Consider the following 24,002-nt stretch of genomic DNA (forward strand, 5'->3'; position numbering starts at 1 on the left):
TGTAAGGCTTCACCCTCCTGACTTGTTGGTAAAACTTGCGCGCCTGATGCGGTTGCTCCCTGCACTTTTCTAGTTCATAGACTTGTTGGTTCTCCCAGGCTTCCTTTTTCCGTCTGTGACGTCGCTTCTCCGCTCGACGGAGTTTGTGATCCGCTCGTGCTTTCATTCTTTGAGAGTGCAACATTACTCGGTATGCGGCATTCTTTCATTCCGTTGCTAGCTTACATTCATCGTCAAACCTGACTGGGGCAAAGTATGTTTGCTGCTGTATTTATAATAACGCTCTTCAGGTGATTGTGAAGATCATTTGTTGATGCTTCATCTCCAGGATCTCTGTTGACTGCGGTTATTGCGGCATCCATTCCCCTTTTATAGGTGTTGCGGAGGGTTGCGTTGTGGATGGCTTCAGTGTTAACACTCATCTGATTATCACCTAGAGGTGGTGTTGTTATTCAAGCTCGAGCACCATGTCAACAAGATAGTGATCCGAGTCTATATTTTCGCCCGTATAACACACGTGGCCAATTTGATTGAAAGTTGTCCCGTCTGGAGAGTGTGGTTGTGGAGCGCTTTCCGCGTAAACCAGGTATTTCCAGCAACCATTTCATGTGACACTGCAGTCCATTATCATTTATATTTTGGCGTAAGCTATGGAAGCCAACGTATCGCCTGAATGCGGGCTGCGTCCATACTTGGCTGTTAAAATCCCCAAGTATGATTTTTATGCCATATCTGGGACAGGCTTCGGGGATTCGTTCTACTGCCTCGTAGAAGATGTCGTTCTCCGACTCTGCAGTCTCTACAGGAAGAGATATTTTGGGCTCCATTTTTGTTTGTTTGTGGCCCTGATCTGTTACTGTTACTGTTCCGACCATTTCGCATTTGAAGAAGATGATTTGCGTAATAGGAAATGCGAATCTGTTTTCGAAGAAAGGGTATTGAAACAGTCCAGTCTGTCCATTTGTTTGGGAGTAAAAAAGTAAAGAGCACAGGGGATTAGTAGATGCATTGACTTCCGCTTAAAAATTTCGTCAGGCATGTAATCAGTGCAACAATGGGCTTCACTAAATAATTAGGAAAGACGTTTGGTTTTTGCAGGAGAAGATAACATATGTATGAGAATTTCGTTACTACTGGCAGCTTTGGCAAGTTGTGAGCATATTTACCTGAACTCCTTTTATGTGTTTGAGTTTAACTCTATATTAGAGAGACAAGTATGGAGATGGTTATTAGATCGAATCAAAATCATTTTGCCGATTTAGGAAGGAACACCCCGAATATTATCTATTTCTAAATAGTCTCCGTAGTAAAGTTTTCTAGTAGTGGCTATCTTGGAAGATATCACCCAGAAGAGAGATCAGGTTGCGAAACCTGTGAGAGCGTGTTGACATGAATTCGTAACATAGCTCCTGAATTTCTTCTGCATATTGGCGGATGGTCAATTATGTTGTTAGAAATCATCAGGTTCTACGGCCTGGCTTTGAGTCGTTGGTTTATGAACGCCAATTGCTTCCCAATATCCGTGGCATTTACCTGAAAATTAATCCGATTTAAGTGAAATTTCTCCTGGGCCATCTCAGCCAACATTACCAGTCGCGTTTAAGTCGGATTTACTTTCTCAGAATTTTTGTTCAATATTTGCCTTCGGGCTCCAGCATGTAGTACTACTCCCATTAATTCTGTCAAACCACGCATTCTCTCCACAAATGCTTTCTGCATTTCATTTATGTATTTATGCTATTCAATTATTTGAAAGACCCACCCTCTCTAAAAAGGCTATGCTTACAAAGCAGGGTCCACTATAATTAAGGTCAACCCCATCAGTTCCTAATATCAATTGCTCAATATCATTCAATATAGGCTTCTCACTAATGCATGCACTTAATTCTACGATTACACAAATTTATGGTCTCATTACAAAAATATGTTGCCATAAATATTTTACGAGTGCCCATTAAACATGAATCAAGAACTCTGGAGATATTAATTGATTCTCTGAAGTTTGTTAGGGAGTTTTCGAGCAGCTTATGATCATATCGTCGGCACCGAACTGATACAGCTTGCTATCATGGGTCAACTGAAGCAATTCATTAGCCTGTGGAAAAGTTTCTTCCACTCCATTAGGAATGTAAACCTCCCGAACTATACATTGCAGTCACGAATCCTCAACATCGCATTGAGTATAGCATGTAAACAACATCATTTTACTCCCTCGACGCAACCCACTCAAGGGATACACGCTCTATAAAGGCATGCTCAGGCTTATCAAGAGCGGCTTAATTGTAAAGGCAACGGAATCAACGATTCAACAGGAACCCCATACGCTCTGTATACAGGTCTCCAATGAAATTACAATTGAAGTGCTCATTACAGCTACATATAACCAACGACGCCTTCCTTCATATTCACTGCTTTTCCTGTCACCAGGCAAATCCATAAATTTCCGCCCCCACCTCCCAAGTCATATTAGACACAATTCCCGCGACTTTTAAGTACTATCAAGCGTTGAACTAAAATCTCATTTGCTTTGCTCTACGTACATTATCCCGCTCCGAGTGCTGAGTGTCAGACGTGCTTCGGTGATACAAAAGTAAATAAATGTCCTGACTCACTATGTCCTGTATCGTCGGGATGGGCTAGCACCCTCGAAAAATACGTAGCATGGTCCCAAAAATAATAGAATTTCCTCCCGCGTGCAGAAAATATTAAGATGAAATGCGGAAGAAAAGCTTCCAGAGAGGGTTGCTAATTTGTTAACAAAATTTGGTTACTACTCCCTGACCAAGCTTTCATATTTAGTGCATAAAATTTAACCTTTCCTTTGATGTTTACCGTCAGCACTTTACTTGTTCACTCTGGACTACTCAAAGTGTAATTAAGTTTGCCGAAGAAGCAGAAGCCCAACGCCCAAGTTTGTCGGGAATAGACAACCTGAATATGCCCAAAGTAAAATATCAAATGGTAACTTTCCTACTCCCCCAAACCGCTTTCACTCAGCTGGTAACACATTGAGCGCTCGTAAAACACTATCAATGGAAACGAGTGCACCATAAAAAGAATTAATTCGAAGCATTTGAAGCACCTGATGGGTGTTTACATGGCATCAACAAAAGCTTAACCTCTCCTGTTCCCACTTCCTCCAGCAGGGCCTCCATGGCATTCGCAGTTTAACTAACCTTTACACGTGTGAATCCAACCAGCCAACGAAAGGCGAACTATGGAAAAAGGACATAATTTAGTTTCCGTTCCTAACAGCCCTAGACCAACTACAAACTCATCGAGAAGCGGATACGGGGTGTTACTATATAACTAGTGGAAGTGAACACTTTATTTCCCCAGAACTTTGTGCGAATGCCGGCACACAACAGCCTAGAACAATTCTTAGGTTCCATTTGGCTGTCGTTTTATGTTTCATCTCCCAGAAGCGTTCCAGCAAGTACCTGAAGTGGAGGCCGAGTGCCACTCGAAAACAATCTAAATATTGTTACAGACTGACGGTAAATGGTCACACAAGTTTTGTTGTTCGCTTTCGGATTTGGAGAAAAAGTCAGGACATTAAGGATTCCATTGGCTTCGAACTAGACAACATGCCCTACTATTCTCGCTATAGTGAAAATGTATAGTTGGAGCAGTTGTTGGGAACTTTGGAAAAGTTGTCTAGCCAGATGTCGGGGTAGACAATGGGGAGCAGGTGGATTTGATTACTTGGATTCAATTGAAGAAATACATAGTTGGCATTTTTCATTAAGGGAAGTAAGAAGGGTTCTGTTAGAGGAAATGTGCTTTTGATGGTCTGTTGTGAAGAGGGTAGGAACGGCTACAGTTTCATAAGCGCAAATAGCAACTTCACATAAAGGTATCCTTCTAGGTTGTAGCTCCTTTATACATTTGTAGCTAAACCGGAAATAATTACAGAGAGTCATAGACAAAGTTTCGATGTTTCACCTTTGAATTGAGGGAAACAGATTGAAGCGGTATGAGGATGTCGGAAAAAGGACAGTCGTAAGAAGGGTTCACCGCACCGGAAAGATACCACCAGCATAGAGATAGCTCACATATTATAAATTGAAGAACTAGCATCACTAGCGTTCACTTCAATTGGAAAGAAATATAAAGATAACTCCATTAAAACCAATTTATAATGGCGTGGATCCTTAAGGAAACATCCCGGCTATACTCAGCTGATTATTGCCAATAACTAAGTCTGAAGTCAATAACCTCACCCTGCAACACTGGCAATTACTGGCACATTAAATCTTGCACATCGGTTTTTACCTTAAAGTTTCTCAAAACCGAAGGTAAAAATTGTAATGGCCAGAGGAGAAAACCCCGCTAGTACAGAAAACACTCAAAACGCAGAATGCTGAATCGGGACGAGGAGAAACCACGAGGAATCACATTATCCCGTCATACCCTGGTTGGTTGATCCGTAGTATCTGACTGTTCCCAATCGGTCATCGGAATCATGTAAAGCAACGTTTTCAGTGAGAAACATTTTATTTTTTCCCGTTCTGTTGGCAAGATTCTTAGCGATACTCTTATTTCAGGAGTGCCATTGTAGCATCGCCGTCCTCACGTGGAATAGTATCCTTGACTTCATGTTGCAATTGGTCAATTGAACGAGTTTCTGAGGCGCATACGTTATTTAGGCAGCTCCCTGCCGATACTCACAAACTTCTGTGAATCAAAGGACGTTCCCCAAAGGCAAAGATTGACCATTTCGTGGTATCTCGTCTGAGATCTGGCAAACTTGTATACGAAGTGCTTATTTCTCGTTTGAAAGTTTTGTGTAAAACAAAACCTTATTAAAATCAATTCACTGTCTGTCTGTTTGTCAGATTCACTTTTCTCCAAAACGGCTGAACCGATCCGAACGAAATTTGGTGGACAGATGGGAACTATGACATCCCTCGCATGCATAAATTGCTGTGCAGTTTAAAGCGGGGCTCCCCATATATGTAAAGGGGGATGTAAACATTCCTTTCCTTGAATATAGTCATGTGGAGTATCGAATGAAAGGTCCGAATCTGATATTAGTTTTGAAGTGAATTGCAAAGTGCGCGAGTAGGGAGTTAAAATGTATATACCTAAAGTGAGCCAGACCGACCCAAAAATCCGAAAAAAATCAGGGTGGTGCGCTTACATGAAATCTAGACCTCAAAATATGTCCCATTCCAATATTGCCCAAATAAACTTACTAATAGTATATTACCATCTTTTAGAAACTAACTGAAAAACTCTCCTTAAGTTCATCCTAAGAGTCCTTCATTTTGCACCTGCATAGGGGGCAGTATCATGCACACGCGTGTCAAACTTCATGAAAATCCAACTATTAGTCTCAAAGTTATAGCAGCTCAAACTTATCAATTTTGTGCTATTTAAAAGCATCCTAAGCTTTGCAAATGATGCTGACGTCATAATTAACGAGAATAATTAACATTCGAGTGACACAATTCCTGAAGAATCTACTTCTCCCCAGCCTTTTTTATATCTGATGTAGGTTAAATTCTTGGCATTTGCTAATAATATTAAACTAAGAGTCTGAAGCGTATGAGGTTGACTATTATCAATACAGTGGTTTCCATCAAATGTTTTATTTACATCGTTTTCCAAGAAGTAGAAACTAGTGACATGTAGCTGTCATGTACTCGTCGCTCCTCATATTTTCTTCCTTTTCTTCAGGCTTTGTGCCGTTCACAAGCAAGGTGGGCCCTTCGTGAACGGTTTCGTCATTTTATTTTACCAAATGCCTGATCTAGATGTAATCGCGAGGCTTTTAAATCCACATTCAGCGTATCAAGCCACCGTTATTTCGGCCAGCCTTTTGGTCGTCTACCATCGACTTTGATGTTCAGACCAATCTTGGCAAGTGAATTCTCGTTAGCGCGAAATACGTTACCATACCATCGAAGGCGCCTCTCTCGCATTTTCTCTACGATCAGTGCAACCACATAACGATCGCAGTTATCCTCATTTCGGATGTGATCAAAATGTGTCACGCCACTAGTCCAACGCAACATCTACCGCAAGACGCCGTTCACTATCTTTTATAATCGGCTAACACTCAAAACCATAGAGAGCGACAGAACAGGCGACATTGCGGTAAATGTTAGATTTGAGACCTTCGCTGATATTGTGGAATGCCACTTCCATCAGGTTGCGTTAATGCGTGAAACAATTTCATTACGCAGTTCTCCATTGGCTGATAGCATTGACCCGAGATATTTAAATCGCTCAGTTCTGGACAGGTCACTGCCGCTGACAGAAGTGAGCGATTTAAATATCTCTTTTATACCTGAAGCGTATAGCTTCCGGTTTGCACTCAGTGATACTCCGACTTGTTTGCATATTGACTGCAAATAGCCAAGTAGCACCCCGCTGATAGTTTAGAGAACTAGAAATGTTCCGTTGGGCGACCTGTGTATTGTTTAGTTAAATGTCCAATATTGTAAATCTTCTTATCCTTCCCTTAAATGACAATAAAAATACCTTTGTAGCTTGAAGATAAAATCGACTAAAAGGGAAGAAATTTTCCCAATAGTAGCCCATGGAAAACGGGTTTTGATTGCCTTTTCGAATATATGCACACTTCTAGCTATTTCAAAGGCTCACAGAATTCTCGCTTTCTTCAACTTGAGTCAGAATTCTGACGATTTCGACTGGATATTCAGGGATAGGGGAGAGATGCCTTTTGATACCATTTGTAGATTCACAAACTTTCACTGCCTCGTCATTGGTCACATACTGTTAGGGCACAGTCTTTAAGGTTTCGACTGACCAATAATAGATATCTAACCATATCGACCATTTCGCAGCACCAATAAATTTACCATTTGTTTCCTGAATTTGTGTAAAAAAATAAGGAAATAACAATCATGTACTGATCATTCACTCTGTGTGCGGCTACAACGTCTGGCTCCTCGAATTCATCGACGGACTACTTCCGCTATCCTGTTGTCATGCTGCAGAAGGGGAACCTTCTCGCTGTGAAAATGACATAAACTCTGCATAACCCGCAGGACGACATTGATAAGAATTCGACTGTCATTGAAAATATCTTGGCCTCTGGCGTGTGTAAAGTTGTCTGACACGTCCTGAAAATACGTTACCTGAACGTAAGGAGCCAACAGCTTTGTTATTCATATATGTATATCGCCTAACGAGAAACGTGGTAGGTGATCGTAAGCCTTCTTTGAGGAAAAATGAAGAACTGAATAGGTTGAAGCACTAATTTATGACGACCCTCACTTGTATAATTTACGAAGAAATTTCACCTCTTGTGGATAATGTGACGGAAACAAACAACTCCTACAGACAGAAGTAAAACTATCTTCTTTTCTTGCAGCCGTTGCAGTTTCAGTACAGTTCTCCCGAAGTCTCCTTAAATGTAAATCCTGACAGTTCGAGAACTTTCCCTGCGAGCGGAAGATGATAATGATTTCTCTCCGTGTCTTCCGCATTGAGTGTTAAAATGAACCCTCCCCCAACCCCAAAGAAAATAGCCAAAATTATCCAAAATAATTGAAAGGTCACGCTCGACAGTTTGATGTAAACAAAGCGGGCTGGTTTTCAGGCTGATTGTTTTATAATAATAATAATCGTTGGCGCAACAATCCATTTTGCATCAGGGCCTTGAAGCGTGTTAGAGCACTTCATTCAAGACCGTAACGGTACACTAGGAGGCAATGTGGTCAGCATTGCGCTCGCCCGAGATTATTACCCTGATTTGACTCAGGTACTCATTCACAGCTGAGTCGACTGGTATCCGACGTCAAATCACGATACAAATTCCACTGCCACCAGTGAGATTTGAACCGCGACCTTCCGTACGACAGCCTTGCGCTCTAACCACTCAGCTATCCGGACACTGATTGTGTTATACCAACTGCATTAACTTCCTTAGAATTATGGTGGAGCACTACAAACAATTTAGATCACCGATGCACCTGCCTTCCCACGATTCCGAGAAAATGTTTGACACTGGCAACAGGGCGTGTATCCGAATTACCTCACCACATTTCCGAGAAACCAATAGCTAGTGAAATATGTTAGCGAAAAACGTACTGCGTCAGAATAAAATTTAAGAGAAATTTGGAGTCCAAAGCCAACTTCGCAGGGGCTAGATTGCATACCCATACTTCTCTTATCGTCATCAATGGCACTCTCCATGCTGGCTTTGATGCAGACCGCGAAGAGCTTTAATGGAATATGTAATTTTTATTCGCACATCTTGACAATGCTAATAACATCTGGTTGCGCTCTTTCATCAAGTCATGAATTTTAACCAAATGTCTCTAGATTTATAAAAAAGTGTAAGTAGGGTCGATTCAGATAAACACTAACAACCAATTCGATATCCCTAAAAGCTGTCTGGCGCCCTGATCTACGCCATTACTCCATCTCAGGCAGGATCTGCCTCGTCTTCTTTTTCTACCGTAGATATTGCCCTTATAGACTTTCCGGGTGGGATCATCCTCATCCATACGGATTAAGTGACCCGCCCACCGTAACCTATTGAGCCGGATTTTATCCACAACCGGACGGTCATGATATTGCTCATAGATTTCGTCATTGTGTAGACTACGGAATCGTTCATCCTCATGTAGGGGATCAAAAATTCTTCGGAAGATTCTTCTCTCGAACGCGGCCAAGAGTTCGGAATTTTTCTAGCTAAGAACCCAAGTCTCCGAAGAATACATAAGGACTGGCAAGATCATTGTCTTGTACAGTAAGAACTTTGACCCTATGGTGAAACGTTTCGAGCGAAACAGTTTTTGTGCACTGAAATAGGCTCTGTTGACAGCCAACAACCGTGAACGGATTTCATCATTATAGCTGTTATCGGTTGTGATTTTCGACCCTAGATAGGAGAAATTTTCAACGGCTTCAAAGTTGTAACCTCTTATCTTTGTTGTTTTCGATGAACCAGTGCGATTTGATGTCGTTGGTTCTTTGGCTCTAGCGTTCCCACAATGATTGACGTTTCAGAGGTAGAAAAATTAATCCTCGCTGAAATTTTAGGTTGCTGCGTAAGATCTTCATCGGGATGGCTTGCCCCCTCATGATAAAGATCCCTGATGGAGTCGAACTCACTTGCTCTAATTGCTAGATGTAAAACAATTTCTAAGTACACCCAATGACCAGGAAGAACAGCGAACTTTTTGTCCGAGGAGGAAGTAGCTACCCATCTGCCGACGAATTGTCTTCTACAGCGAAAGCTAGTTACGATATCATACACTACAAAGAGACTCTCTGACTTCAGCGTCAAACCGAACAACCGACCGGTAACCAGATCGAACAGCAACTTATACCCAATTGCATATTGCCTGCATCAACCCGCTAAGTAAAGTCCACTTAATTGCACGCTCCATAAAATGTATGAAAGTTTTCAAAAGCACATCATTCTGCAGTTACTAATTATGATTTAGAATTGCTGGAAATTGTAATGGAATTTTGAAATTATAAATGATAAAAGAGAGTATGTAGTAGTAAAAATGGAAATGCTGTGTACAATCAAATGTATTTCTCCAGCCGCATGTCTCAAGACAATGAAGAAGCATCTCAAAAGAACATTGTTCCTGCTTCAGATTCATCTGCTTTTGCAATTTGCTTTTGTATTTTTAATTTGGGTTGTAACACGATATTTTGCATGTAATGCATTACTATTTTCAATTACTTTACTAATTCGTTATTTACATATTTTCTTTTCCATATTTTCACAATCTCAGCGGATTGGGGATAACAATGAGTGAAGCCCATGGTGTTTTACGTAGGCACCTGTCGTGAGACTTAATCCTACGGTCCTCTTCAGACACGGATTGATTTTGCGACCACAATCAGAGCCCCGCTGAGACAAGCAACAACGGTACCAGTCTATACCAAGTGCATGGCTTAGCATTCATACTGGTGGATGCAAGAATTACCTAAATCTCTACCGAACTATGGAGTACGGCACCCGTGTTCATACGCAACACCACGTCGCGGCCCGAGAGTCTCTTCTCGCTTAAGCATAACCACAACCACCATGAAACTCCCATAAGGGGGGGGGGGCAACCGCAAATAACCGAGCTGTACTCACATACACCCGAAGTATGTGAGTCCAGGGGCTTTCCCGGTTCCCATGGTACCAGTATACCCCCGGTAAGGTTTCGTGACCAATTTGCCACTTCAGATGAGTTCCCGTGCAGACTCGGGTCTGATCGCCCTGATTAGACCTTTGGAGCATTCGCCTACTGAATCACGGCCGGCACACCAAAGTGATTACAGCGTCTCCCAGTGCCACCACTATGGAGGTTCTCCTCAGCCACTTGGTTTTGGTTTGGCCGATAGGGTTGCCGACCCATCTTCCTCGCCGCCACCTCTGAGCACCAGGGATAACAATGAGAGTAATATACCATGAAGTGCCCCCCGCGGTTCAGATTGGTAAACTAGAAATTTTTCCATAGGTCAACGTACCTGCCCTTACGCGCCATCACTGTGCCGCCAAAATTAAGATAGTCAAACGTCTTTAACGCCGAACCACATACTCCGCACTATAAGCAGCTCAAATAAATTCTTCTACGTGAGCAAAAAGTTTCCTAGCTCACAGCCATCACCTCGACAAATCAAGATCGATAAATAGCTGACAGAAACAGTTCCCGGGTTCTCCTGGTCTGACTTCATTCCACTCACAGAATTGAAAAATCGAACCTTCAAGTTAAGTGAGTCAGCGGTAATCTGCTTGCAAATAATCGTACGCAAGGGACTCGTGTTCTCTCTTTGCTGTAAAAGTAAGCCCATAGCGAATTAACTGGGCGCTGATGTTGTGCCGCAACGTTTTCGGCTGCACGGCGGGACCTTTCACATGTCTGTTCTCTTCCACGGCAATATTCTGAATGGGTCAGTGAAAGGATATCGAGCACATTCGGTATGTTTATTTTATTGTTCCCGGGGAGATACGATTTGAGGAACCGCTTCAAAGTCGCAAGAATTCGGGTAACAGAGCGTCCTTCAAGACACCAACTCCAGTATGGATTCGGCTAAATATGTTACTATTCGCAACATACTCCTAAGAATCATCTCATCAGTACCAGGATACAACTTGATGTTATTTACCATAAGCACGTGAAGTGTGTCAGCTCGCACCATTAGATACCTACGAAAAGAGATTCAGTGCCACACAAAACGATGGCGAACCTAATGAATCCCCCTCTCCATATAAGCATGGCCTCTAAGGTCTTGTCAGCCTCAGATAAGCGCGCAAGGTGGTATGCTACCCATACATGAATGCCGCAGTCCCTCAGTCTACAACTGAGCTGGTTTATACCATGAACTAGCTGACGATGTACACTAGTGAACCTTTTGCACCAAAGACTCACAATCAGCGTGCTGTGCGGTCAAAGTCCACCCCTATACCTTTTTGCTTCTATCACCGATAACAGTGTAGTCTCTGGACCCTCTGTTAGGATTCGTTGAGTGATCTGAAAAAAGCCTAGCCTAGGGAAGAGACATACAAAGTTATGTCGCTGATATAATATACTTCAGTGGAGCTGCAGTTCTGTGTTTTTGGAATAATGAATAATGAATAACAACGAATTTTCCTATGCGTAAATTACATGACCATACCATCAAAGACGCCTCTCTCCAGATTTTTTCATGATGAGCGCAACCCCATATAGATCACGGATGTCCTCATTTTGAACGTAATCATAGCGTGGTATGCGACTAAATCAACGCAACGTCTACGCGCCCGCTACCGCGAGTTGTATTCATTGAATTAGATAGTCGGCCAACACGCGGAACCATACAAAGCAATAGGGCATATGACGGTGAGGTAGAGTTTACGTTTGAAACGAGTGAAATACGACTTCATCCAGACTATGCCGATAAGTGAAGCAATTACATAACGCAGTCTACCATTTTTTGAGAGCATTAATCCAAGATACTTAAATCGAAAAGTCTTGTTAGGTTTCCAGGTAGAAACTTTATTCCCGGAAAACTTTTGAAGAAATAATCCATTTCATTGTTGAAATATAACTTTTATTCTCGCTATTTGTTTCGGAGCGAAAAATCAAGTACCTCATCGTAAACCCTGCTATCTCCTCAATTCCAAGTTCAAGAAGTTCAAGATGAACATGGCCAAGATAAAATTGTTTCCAGCTTTGCTTTGAGTTACGAATTGTTTTCCATCAACTTATGCAAGATTGTTATTCTTTTCCTTCTTCCCACTATTGTTCATTTTTGTTAGAATTTTTTTTTGGTACTTCGAAAGTCTTCTCTGAGCGACTGTTATTTCTCTCTAATCCGGAAATCGACGAAATTTCCCTGAAATAACTTCATCCTCGTGGAAACTTCCTTCCATGATTCTATTTGACCTACATAGCAAGTCTACGTGATCTACTTTAACCTGAAAATTTAAAGTTAGTTAGAGAATTCACACTTGGAGGTGGAATTTATTGCGAACATTTTTGAAGAACGTGATTGACCCTATATAGCTCAGTAATTTTAACCATTTGTTTATGCTGAGAAATATGCTTGGACGTGGTGTAAAATATTAATCCCGCAAAATCTATAAAATCCAGCGGAAGTGTCATCATAAAATCTTAATCTTTCCATGCCATCTGAGGTTAGAATTGCTCTAAAGACTCCTAATCCCAGTCACTTTCGAGATAATCCCCGAAAACGAATGTACTCTCCCACAATGAAAATCAAACCCAAAGGTAGTAGCCACTCTTGTCTAATCGGCATTGTCTCGAAGGCGGATTGCCCGAAATTTATCATCCTGAACGAAAGCACAGCTTAACCACACATAAAAGTCGCCATAAATTTCCACTACAAATCCGACTCCAGAAGCTTCAACAGACAATATGCCGATCTTTTGGCAATTGATTACCACTTACTTGCTTCATCTGATTCTCTCTTGTGGAGGAATTCATTTCAGCCAGACTAAATCCAAGCAGAAATTTTCCACTTTGCGTGGCTACAACGGAAATTTTCGCTCAGTGATTTATTAAAGGTCAACAAATTCTAGACAGTATAGAAAAAAAAATAAAAAGGACCGGAAAGGAGACCAACATCCTGGGATTACAGCAAAACAGTTTCTCATTGCTTGCCGTTGCGAGGAAAGTCACAACGTGGAACATACAATTCTTGGGGGGACGTCCACCCGGACTTTATGGGTAGCATGGCTCCGAAACATATTTTTTTCCTTCATAATTTCTCAAAGGACTGTAGTCGCGACCGATGTCCTTTATGTAAAAGCCAATGAGAAAGAAACACTGTTCGGAATTTTTTGGAATCCAGAAGGGTTTTAGGGATGCATACGGCAACATAAATATCTTCGTAGTTATTTAGCTGAATAGATGGCAATGAGTAAGCCACCATTAAATCAGATAAATTATTCAACCTATAATTGCATAAATGCAGCTTCTTTAGCCAACATTCACCTTTAGAATGCACCAAAGATAGAAGGAGTAGACCTGAGGGCATCCAATTCTGACTAAATATTCCAGTTTCCGTGATTGCGCAAACAAAGCGTAATTTAATATACATTAATAACCGACCTGATGTAAAGCTTATACACTGTCCCAAGAACATTCAGGGAATAAGTTCCGCAAGAGTCGAGGGCATTTCTGAGGACTCTACTCTAATTCCCCCAGAGGCTTCTTCATTTTCCGCTTGTATTTTCCATGAGAAATGAGATCGACACAGGTCGCCTTTGAGAATGTCTTCGCCCATAATGCGATCCTCTTTCACATGAAGGAAATCTAATTTAATTATGCTTATCAAAATGAACCTGAAGTAGAAACATGCCCAACTACAGAGCCCGGTGGACACAGCACGTGAAAAAAGGTCCTCGGCGGGGGCTCAAATGCGCACGAAAGGTAATACCAGACAGCATTTTCCTGGTACCAAGCCGACTTCATTTCGAATTAGTCAAGTTAATTATGTAGACAATAAAATACCATTTACTGGACAACAAAAATCCCATTATAAATAACCAACACCAGCAATAATGGCATATAATTATACTTTTGATATGTTGTCACCGTCACTGCCATAAGGCCGCAGTCTGATGAACCGGTGACGGAGCCATCAGCAGTCCTGCCCCTGTCGTGGATGCCCTGTGCGAAATATAATTAATGACAGCGAAAAAAATAAATTACACAGGAAATTTAATAAAGGAAAGAAAATATTTACCTAGGCGACTTTTCCACTAAACGGGACGCGTATGAATGAAGTTGCAAGTGGATAAAATTTAGGGGAGGAAATTAAAATTAGCCTTTTAAGAAGTCGCCCCTGAAAATTTACTTGAGAATCTTCTTATTAAGTCAACATTAATTTTTCGCTCTGTTGCAGATCTCCAATCCTTATGGATAACAACTTGGTGTAGCTCGGATTTACGTCATCGTGCTTCGTCCCACGTAACATCGGGTCTGCAGCACAAGCAGCAGTTGTCCTTCGACTCACAAAAGTTCAACGAAACACCATTTATGAATGCCAGCGGTAAGTGTCTTAGTAATTTGATGGTAATTTTGAAATGATTTCATTATGGGGGCATCTAAATTGAATTTGGAATAGCAAGGACTTAAAATAGAACATGAAACACCTACCAATGCGAGCTCAGTTCCGGTGTTCAAAATATATATTAACGTCTTTAATTTTTCCAAACAGTGAAATCTTGAAACCTTGAAAATAGAAACAGAGCCTTATATTCAAAACATTTGCATGGCTTCATGGTACCTCGGCAGGAAGTTCCACGTGCCTTTATTGTGTGCGTTCCTTTCGCAAGATGCTTTAAATTTCGCTAACACTTCCCGGGAAGGTTACACCCTACTTCAATTGTGCTGTAGGCATGCTGGGAAAGCAATTATCAGTACTTAGCAATATGGTTCCATGAAAGCGGAGAAGGTTTAACGAGAGTTCCTGACATATGTACATCTAGTCCCAGCATCCACGGATTGAATTATTGATCACTATAAGAAATTCGCGTGATTGACACGTTGGTATTGATCTACATTGAGTGCAGACCTTACACTCGAGAATGAAGCAACTATCCAATATCTCTGTCGAAGTTAAGGGTTGCAGATCCAAGCTTAAACGCACGATTTACGCGTTGACCCTACAAGGAACTTCCCCCGTAATATGAGGATGATCACTACTGTCTTGAGATTAGCATGACTTTCTACGAACGACCGGGGCAAAGGGATATCCTGCAGGATTTCTTTCAGAGAATATGCCTTCAATAGAGTATCACCAAAAAGCTCGGAATCCTTGCAGATCTCAGGTCTAATCGCGCTTCTGAAGTACGTGGTGTGGAGAAGGGCTTGCAATGAGTAAGGATTACACCCACATCGAACCATTTTACTCGACATCGGAAGCAGAGGAAGCTACCGGGACTTTTGAAGAAAAAGTGATTGAAAAATTGAGCCAGCATATAATACAAGCATGCGATGATATAGTGTCAATACAGTGTTCGCATTACGCCGAAAAACGAAACTATTAACAGAGGCAAAAATCCGCGACGTTATTTCCAGTCAACAAATTTTTCTACAGAGAAAGGAAAGCCGTAGAAGGTCATACGTAAAAAAGATTGTTATGAGCAACTATCTCTTGAAACTAACAGGGATCCATGGGCCATTATACTGCCCCCTAAAATTGTCTAATCAATTACATCTAGCTTGCGCCGTTCGCTGGCTTTTGTGCATTTAAGAAATTCTTCTAGAGGGTTTCGTTGAAAGAAACCTGACCAAGATACCGTCATCTGAGGTCTGCGGAGACCGGGCAGCTGCATTTAAAGTGCATGCCGTCTCGTCCTGTTTGCTATATTGGCTACGTATAGTGAAGACCTCATCCCAATTTGATCATATCATTAGAAGCCATAAAAGAATTTTCATGTCCCACTTTCTTAGGGACAATAAAAATGACACTCTAGATTCCACGGTTTTTTTCAAAAAGATTTTCGCCTACCAGCAAAAGTTAAACTTTTTAAATTCGGCTGCGTGAAACTCGCAATTTTACCGTTAGCAGCAACATCCACTGTCAAGAAAGGTCGGATGCCAAATGCCGAATCTGATCCCACCATTATGGAGCCAGTCTATTAGCCTCCCCATTACCGACTATGTTCCAATGACCCGATATCTAATGCGTCCGTTGGCGGGGCACTCACATAGAAAATGTTCCGTGAATTCCGCTTCCTCATTACAGGATGGACACGTATCATCTTGGATAATTCCTATTCTGAACATATGCCCAGAATGCCTGTCAGAATGCCTAAAATATTTCTACAAGATTTCCTGTTTTTTTTACAGGATAAACTTTGCAGTATGTTTGTTTGGTTCTGACATGAAAAGTTTGGTCTGTGTAGCAACATTAAGGCTTCTCCAGCTGTCATTATGGGCAACTTATTCCCAGTGTTCGATAGTAGCATCAAGCAATACTATTGACACCCGAATTGCTGGTTCCGGTCCGGGCATGGGGAAAAGCATCTGAGATTTAATTTTCCTCTACACCACAATGACCAGGTACTCAAAGTAGATCCATCGTGTTGAATCTAGAAACAATTTTCGAAGTGATCAAAGTACTATTCAACGCCCTTAATGCAACTTGACTATCGCTACAGATTGCGATGCGCTTGCCTTTCAACCGTTCGTTAATCATCCAGGTTGCCGCCCTTAGGATCGCATACACTTCAGCCTGAAAGACCGTTGTGTATTGTCCTAAATTAAAAGCCCATTTCTAGTATTTATTCGAAAGGTAGACTTCTGCTCCAGAACCATTTTCTGTTCTGTTCTGTTGGCCACCGGTGTAGAAGACGTCAGTATATCCTGACACGCATTCTTCTGGTTCGTCCCAGTTTTCTCTCCCCTTCAAGAAAACATCATATCTTCCGCCAAGCAGATGTATGGGGATCTGAGAATTGGAAGGCATTGCGAAAACTAGACCAACTCGCTTGATGTGTTGTTGCCATTTAGTGCTGATGCCGGTGCCCGACTTTCACCGATAAGATCCATTTTACCCTTACGATCGTCTCAAGAGAAGAATTAGTTGCTGATCGTCGTGCTGACTCGACCCAACAGTTTAATCAAACTTCAGAGCTCAGTTGAGGATTGCCCCTGCCATTCTCCTTTATTTTCCCAAATCCGAGTTCGACCATAATGTTATACCTTTCTCTGGCGTACTGAGGGCACAACATTCTTCGAATGCATCTCCAATTCTTACTTGTGATCATTTAGATTATTTTCTTAATTTCGACAACGAATTTGATGCACCTGTCAAGAATAATTATTCGGGTGTTTTATCATAGTCGCATAATATGTCTTCTGCGGATTTCGAAATGAAGCAGCTATAGGTGGATCCATGCCCATTACGAAATCATCGTGCGATCTGAAAGCTTGATACCGTTCGATACTTTCTACTCTCCGACAAGAGCCACCATTTCATGGAATCCCATCGTGATGTCGATAACCCCATACCTGACCCCATTGGAGAAAGTGTGTCCATTACACAAGTTAAGGACCTGCAGTTCGGTTCCTACCACATATTCTAATGGCCTCGATCGTCTGTAAATATCTGTGTATATGTTAAAATTTACATTCTCCTATCATTATGCACTGAGAACCTCGTCGTCGTCGTAAGGAAAATAAACGGCGCACTAAAAAATGTTCCTATCTCACTGTCGACTTTTTATGGTTTTTATGGAGGTATTAAGATTATTGCAGTTGTTCTGGAGCTTTAGCGCCATTACGCTCCTCATTTGGAAGCCAGGGAAGGTACTTATTGAACGATGGTAGCAGTTAGTCGTGTACCTTTCCGTACACTATTTAGGTAGAAGGCCAACTACCTGAGCCAATATTTCGGGCCTCAGTCGACAAAGTTTAGCCGTAATATTTCACGGTAGACACCTACCGCGAGATGTAATGGTATAATGCAGTCTTTACAGTTAGTAGGAGTTCCCAAGTTAACCAATAGATTGATATCATAATACAATACCCATCCATCAGCTTCGATACCCATGACTGCAAATGACGACGTAAGCGTTGACGAACCCGCTATATTGCCATTTAGGTTAACGAATTGGAATTGTCTGAGAGCCACTGGCAATTCGGTTTGCCGTTAGTCGCAGAGTATTCTGGACGATTATTTCCCCTCAACTTTGGATCAAACCGGGGCTGTGATTTGCTCAGAGGCGGTTTGTCCTAAACCGGTTTCCCCAGAAGCATTGCTTTGTGAGAAAGCAGCTCAACAAGAAACACTTTTTACCCAAAAGGTAAATGCTTACCCGTGAGTAAGATTTCAGTCTCGGCAAGTAGCGCTGATGGAGTCTGAGGTCAGGAGGAGCCTGAGGCCCCATTTGAATTAGTGGAGAATCTTAATCCGGAGTGTAGATTCTAGGTTCTAGTAGGTTCTCCGTAGATGAGCTCAAGTTTGGCATTCACTCAGGATTGGATCGCCACGGTCGAAATTTAATTTTGATTTTTTTTTATCTTGTGAATTTTTGGCTCATATTTGGCTCCCATGGCCTTTTTTTACCAGAAAATGTGTCTCGGCAGAACCTTTCTTTGCCGAAACGCCGGTAATTGAAATTGGATGACGCATTGCATACAAAGTTCACTATTCGCGGTCACATCTTAACCCCTGTGGCCATTCAGCTCTCGCTTAGCTTCAAGTTCCCCGTCCCCTGATTCACTGAACGCTCTTCCTTGCTGAGCTTCCACCACCTAAGTTGGACATTGTAAACGAAATAGAATGGTGGGCTTCTTAAGAGTACTCCTCTCCCTCTTGTGAAACTGTGCTTTGCGTTCTCAAGAGCGATCTGGGTAACATAGCAGCCGGTATTTTGACAGACGATTTTTTGACAGACAGAGGTACGACGGTGCCTTTTGATAAGCAAACTATAGATACCGCCTATGAGACATTTCACACAGTGAAGGAAAGGTATCGTAATTGGTAATCTCAATAACAACGGTGAAAGTTTTACAGATTTTTGCAATTTTCACCATCGCGTCTTCAATCCTACTCTACTCGAACACATTGCCTGCCACAAAGTCAGTTGGGTGGACTTGACAGCAACCATTTAATCAAATCAACCACATCCCGATCAGTAGATTCAAGATTTGTTTTCTGAATGTTCGTCAAAAGAGGTGTTGACATCGGTTGCGGCGGAGACCATCTGATGTTAGCTTGCGTTCGTATGCGTCGGCTTCCCAAATTCAATACTGGTCAACTCCACGATCCGGCCTTCATCCAGCAATGTGAAATTTTTCTATTGCGCAAGCAATACAAACTCTTAACAACCCACTAAAAAATAATAATGGGAACTGAGCCGCCATCAAAAATTCTCAGGGGAAATGGACTTTTTGGCCGCTTAAGTCATGAAACCTAGCTGACTGCGGAGTCTACAGAAACCTGGAGGCCGACCAGTGAACATAAGGAGCTGAGACCTGTGTGAATAGTTTCGAACGAGGGTGGTGCAACACAGCTGCTCCCAATATCTTGGCCATCTCCGCCCTCAAGTGAAAGCCGTCAACCTTAACGGCTTTGGTGCAAAACTTTTCTGTGTTGTCCCTGCAATTTGAGTCGAATTGCTAATATTGATTGGAGGATTCCGAGGATTTGAGATGCTTACCAATAAGTGGAAGATGTAAACAGCAAATAAGATTCCAAAGAAGGGCACCCGATTTAAGTGGTACAATTAGAAGAATATTTCCGCGCTTCCTAGTGCCACAAGGACTCTAGCAAAAATTATCCTAGAATCGAAGTGTGGAATGGAATCCACTATCTCATAGTGGCAAACGTGTGGGTCGCCCAAAAACTACGTAACGTAGAGCAGCACCAAGAATACCATTCACTAATTAGATGCCCATGTCATCTGATAGATGTTCAAGTATGCCAAAGAACCAACAAATAACAGTTTTGAGCCGTAACACCAATTTGTTAGTCCATGTTCCTCTTATCTCTAGGTCCAATGTGTGCTGCATAGCTCGGCTGTAAAAGCGGTAGAAATTACTGGGGTTGGCAAACTTAACTGAGTTTGTGACACTGGCACTAGTTTCTAGATTAGCCGGAAATTTTGATCTAAGATGGCTGCCATAAAGGTCGATTCAAGAAGAAACATTGTCCACACTACTCTTCCACTGTTCCGGTTTTACGTCGAGGTCCAGCAATTCGATATCCCTAAAAGGTGTCTGGCGTTCTGACCTACGCCATCACTTCATATCAGCTAGGGTCTGCCTCGTCTTCTTTTTCTACCATAGATATTGCCCTTATAGACTTTCCGGGCTGGGTCATCCTCATCCATACGGATTAAGTGACCCGCCCACCGTAACCTATTGAGCTAGATTTTACCCACGACTTGACGGTCATGGGATCGCTCGTAGATTTCGTCGTTATGCAGGCTACGGAATCGTCCATCCTCATGTAGGGGGCCAAAAATTCTTCGGAAGATTCTTCCATCGAACGCGGCCAAGAGTTCGCAATTTTTCTTGCTAAGAACTCAAGTTTCCGAGGAATACATGAGGACTGGCAAGATCATAGTCTGGCAAGATCATAGTCTTGAGAGAGAGAGCATTGATGGTGAGAGGTTTCGAGCGGAACAGTTGTTGTAAGTTGAAGTAAACTCTGTTAGCTGCCAACAACCGTGCGTGAATTTCATCATCGTAGCTGTTATCGGTTGTGATTTTCGACCCCAGATAGGAGAAATTATCAACGGTCTCAAAGTTGTAATCTCCTATCTTTATTCTTCCCGTTTAACCAGTGCGGTTTGATGTTGTAGGTTGGTTGGTTTCAGGGTTGGTTCATTCAGGGTTCTCAAAAGAAGGACGAAAACGGCTATGGTTTTTTACCGGGGCAGAGGCAACCCATTAGACGTTGCCTCACCTCTGCCTTGTGAGCAGCGTGACTGTAGCGGCTCGAAGGTGTTATACGCTTCTTTTAATAATTCCACCATCCGACATCAAGTAGATGCGGACTTGGGACTCCTCAATCCCGAAACAAAAGTTCAGGATTCTATTTTAGAAGAAACCTTTTCAAATGAAGCAAAAGAAATTTCAATTAGCCACTTTGGTACATTTATTCTGTTGTATATTTCAAACCTATCCGTCACTTTCATTGAATCTTGAACATTAGATCAAGGACTTCAAAATTGTCGAGTATATCCAAGTTTCGCAATAAATGCACGCACTGAGCTGCATTATGCATACACTTTCTTACAGTTCCATCAGCCCCAACACCACACATTTCATAAAATAGAACTTTATACTAACATTCGATGTTGATTGGATACACAATACACATACACACGAAGGAACGTGCAACCCCTGTTGAGATTCAGCACTTGTTGCATCCTGCATCAAATATTCAAAAACACAAAAGTCTCACGTTCGTTACTTAATGCGTGTACTTCCCTCATTTCTAAGATGGCAGCCAACAATAATGGAAAATCACCCAACTAAAACGCTGTAGGGCGAAGTGCAAGTCTAAATGAACTTCTTTAGTTAAAACCCACAGTGTCCAAGTAGCTACATATACACACGTGACTAGAAAATGTTAAAGTCAACAGCGAGTATGAATGCTTGCAAGGGTGCGATTTTACAGGTATCAGAAGTCTGGTTGTCGTGGAGAGGAAAGAAGCCACTTCATGTGGATGCTCATAATGACTTTCGCGAGGTAGAAATCTTTACCTTAGACATGCACTCAGATACGCACACAACAACAAGCATGGAAGAGTGAAAAAAGTCTAGCCTCATAGTGGAATATCCTGCTAACTGGCTTCACCATTCACCATTCCAAAATGGCAATCTCGTCAAATGAACACAATTTTTATATGTTCCTTACAACAATACGACATAAAACTTAAAGGAATTCGGAAACCACAACCTAAGTGCATCAGGTATTAATGATTTGTAGGTGATGTCTTGTATGTGAATAGCTATGAATTAAATGATTTATTCAAAATTCACTTTGCCTACCATGACCCCAAGTGGTCATCCTCAAAAGCGCTACCCACATTCAACAACGATTATCCTTTGTGATTCCGAGATTCCGAAGTGGTCCTTCCTGATGAAAAAAAATCATAAAAAAGTAAATGGATTGCTTAATGAAGAATACCAAAAACCAAAACCAAGTGGTCCCCCAACTTAATGGTAACCATTTCCAACTTTACTAACTTTGCAGATTGGACCATGGCAGGGTCTTTTCTAAGAAATGAATTTCGTTTGCCGATTTCAACGAAATTTTGCCTCTCGCCGAATATTAGCTGTTAATATGTCAAGCTATTTACCTTGATTGGATAATAAAATTCTGTGAGGCCGAGTTTGATTTCCTGAAACGGCTCAGTTTAACTGAATCTCTACCGAACTAATAAGTGTGGCATCAGTATTGAAACGAAACTCCACCCTGATTCCCGGAGATCTCTGCTCGCTTGAACATAACCACAACCCCCACGAAACTCCCACTAACAGGCCAACCGCTATAACCGAACTGAACGCACATGAGACAGGAATTTCCCATGGTACCAGGGATACCCTTGATAAAGTTTCGTGACCTACTGCTATTGCTACTTCAGATGAATCCCCGTGCGCCTCATTAGGCCTTCGAAGGTTTCGCCTAATCCATCACGGCCAACAAACCACAGTGAGTACAGCGTATCCCGGTGCCACCAAACGGCGGTTCTCCTCGCCACTTGATTTTGGTCCGGACGATGGGGTTGTTGCCTCTTCTTCTCGCCGCCACCTCAGAGGACTAATCTTTATCACAATAGAATTTTCTCCAAATTTACGACGTACTTCCATTCAATGTCGCTATTATGGGGAATTTTTTTTTAATAGGTGGAAACCTTCAAAACAGTAACCTCACGGTTCACGTTCCCCGAGAGCGTGGTATTTTTACCCACTAAAACCATCTCTCGCCCAGCTACAACTGAGATTTCCTGTTCTAGCAGCTTTTTTTATAGATTTAGTTTTCGTATTTATTGGGAGAAGAACCCTGCGGTCCACCCCAGCACTTTGGTTTGTTTCGCTGAGGAACTGGCTATTTCTCAGTCGCTTATATCTTTAGGCATCATTTAAGTTGGCAAGTCGTTTGGCTTTACTCTTTCCAGTCATCTCATTATATCAGCGATATCAGTAGATTTTCGGACTTCGTTATTCTCACGTGATTGCAGTCGGTGGCTATGCTTGGTTTTTAATGACGTCGTTAACCAGCTGTACTTTCAGGTCCCTATGCAGGTCCTCATTACAAATAAACCAATGAGCGTCTACTATGCTTCTAACCACTTTATTCTGGAACGTTTGTATGACCTTTAGGTTCGGTTCTTTTGCACAGCCCCAGAACTGGATACCGTACGTTCAGATGGGCCTTAGGATCTGCTCATAAATTAGGAGCTTGTTGTCGATCGTCAGCTGGGAATTCCTCCCCAATAGCCAGTACATCTATTTGTATCTGGAATTAAGCTCGTCCTTCTTTCTTAGGATGTGTCTTTTCCAGCTGAGATTAGCATCGAGTGTCATACCTAAATAAGTGGCACATCTTGTCCGTTTATGATGACTTCGCCAGAAATCTCATTTTTGTTTGTAAATTAATGTACGTTGATTTCTTTTGGTTCAATCCATTTCATCGTCCATTCTGGAATGTTGCCAATAGCTGTTTGTAACTCTATTTTTGCTTTTTCCGTGGCTTTAACCTTGTTAAGGGTAGCAACGTCGTCCGTAAATGTGGCTATTTTGGCTTCTTCACAGCAAAGTATTGATATACCTTGAATGATTTGGTAAACAGAAGAAACAGAGAGTAAGTTCCTTTGATACATACGATTTTACGATATCGAAATTTTTTTTTGGGAAGTGCCTGTGCTATTTATACAACAGACCTTTGTGCCACACCTTATCAAACGCCTGGGCGTCGTCGAGAAAAATGGTTGAGCAATAGTTTTACCCGTGGTGAGGATAGCAGTGTCGGCCGCAAATATCGCTATTTTGGCTACTTCACAACAAGGTGTTTCATTGGTATACAGGTGAAATACTCTTGGC

The 24,002-nt window shown here is 41.9% G+C and overlaps 1 protein-coding gene across 1 annotated transcript in view; it reads left to right on the forward strand.

Moving 5' to 3' along the window:
- LOC119661173 (homeobox protein 4) overlaps positions 1–24,002 on the forward strand; it is a 148,312-nt gene that overhangs the window by 47,112 nt on the left and 77,198 nt on the right. Inside the window, exon 2 of the mRNA XM_038070390.1 lies at positions 14,338–14,484. Coding sequence (XP_037926318.1) covers positions 14,472–14,484 — 13 coding nt within the window. The 5' untranslated portion in view covers positions 14,338–14,471. The remainder of the gene's footprint in view (positions 1–14,337; positions 14,485–24,002) is intronic.

Source organism: Hermetia illucens, chromosome 1 (genome assembly GCF_905115235.1).
Source record: "Hermetia illucens chromosome 1, iHerIll2.2.curated.20191125, whole genome shotgun sequence".
Taxonomy (NCBI): Eukaryota; Metazoa; Arthropoda; class Insecta; order Diptera; family Stratiomyidae; genus Hermetia; species Hermetia illucens.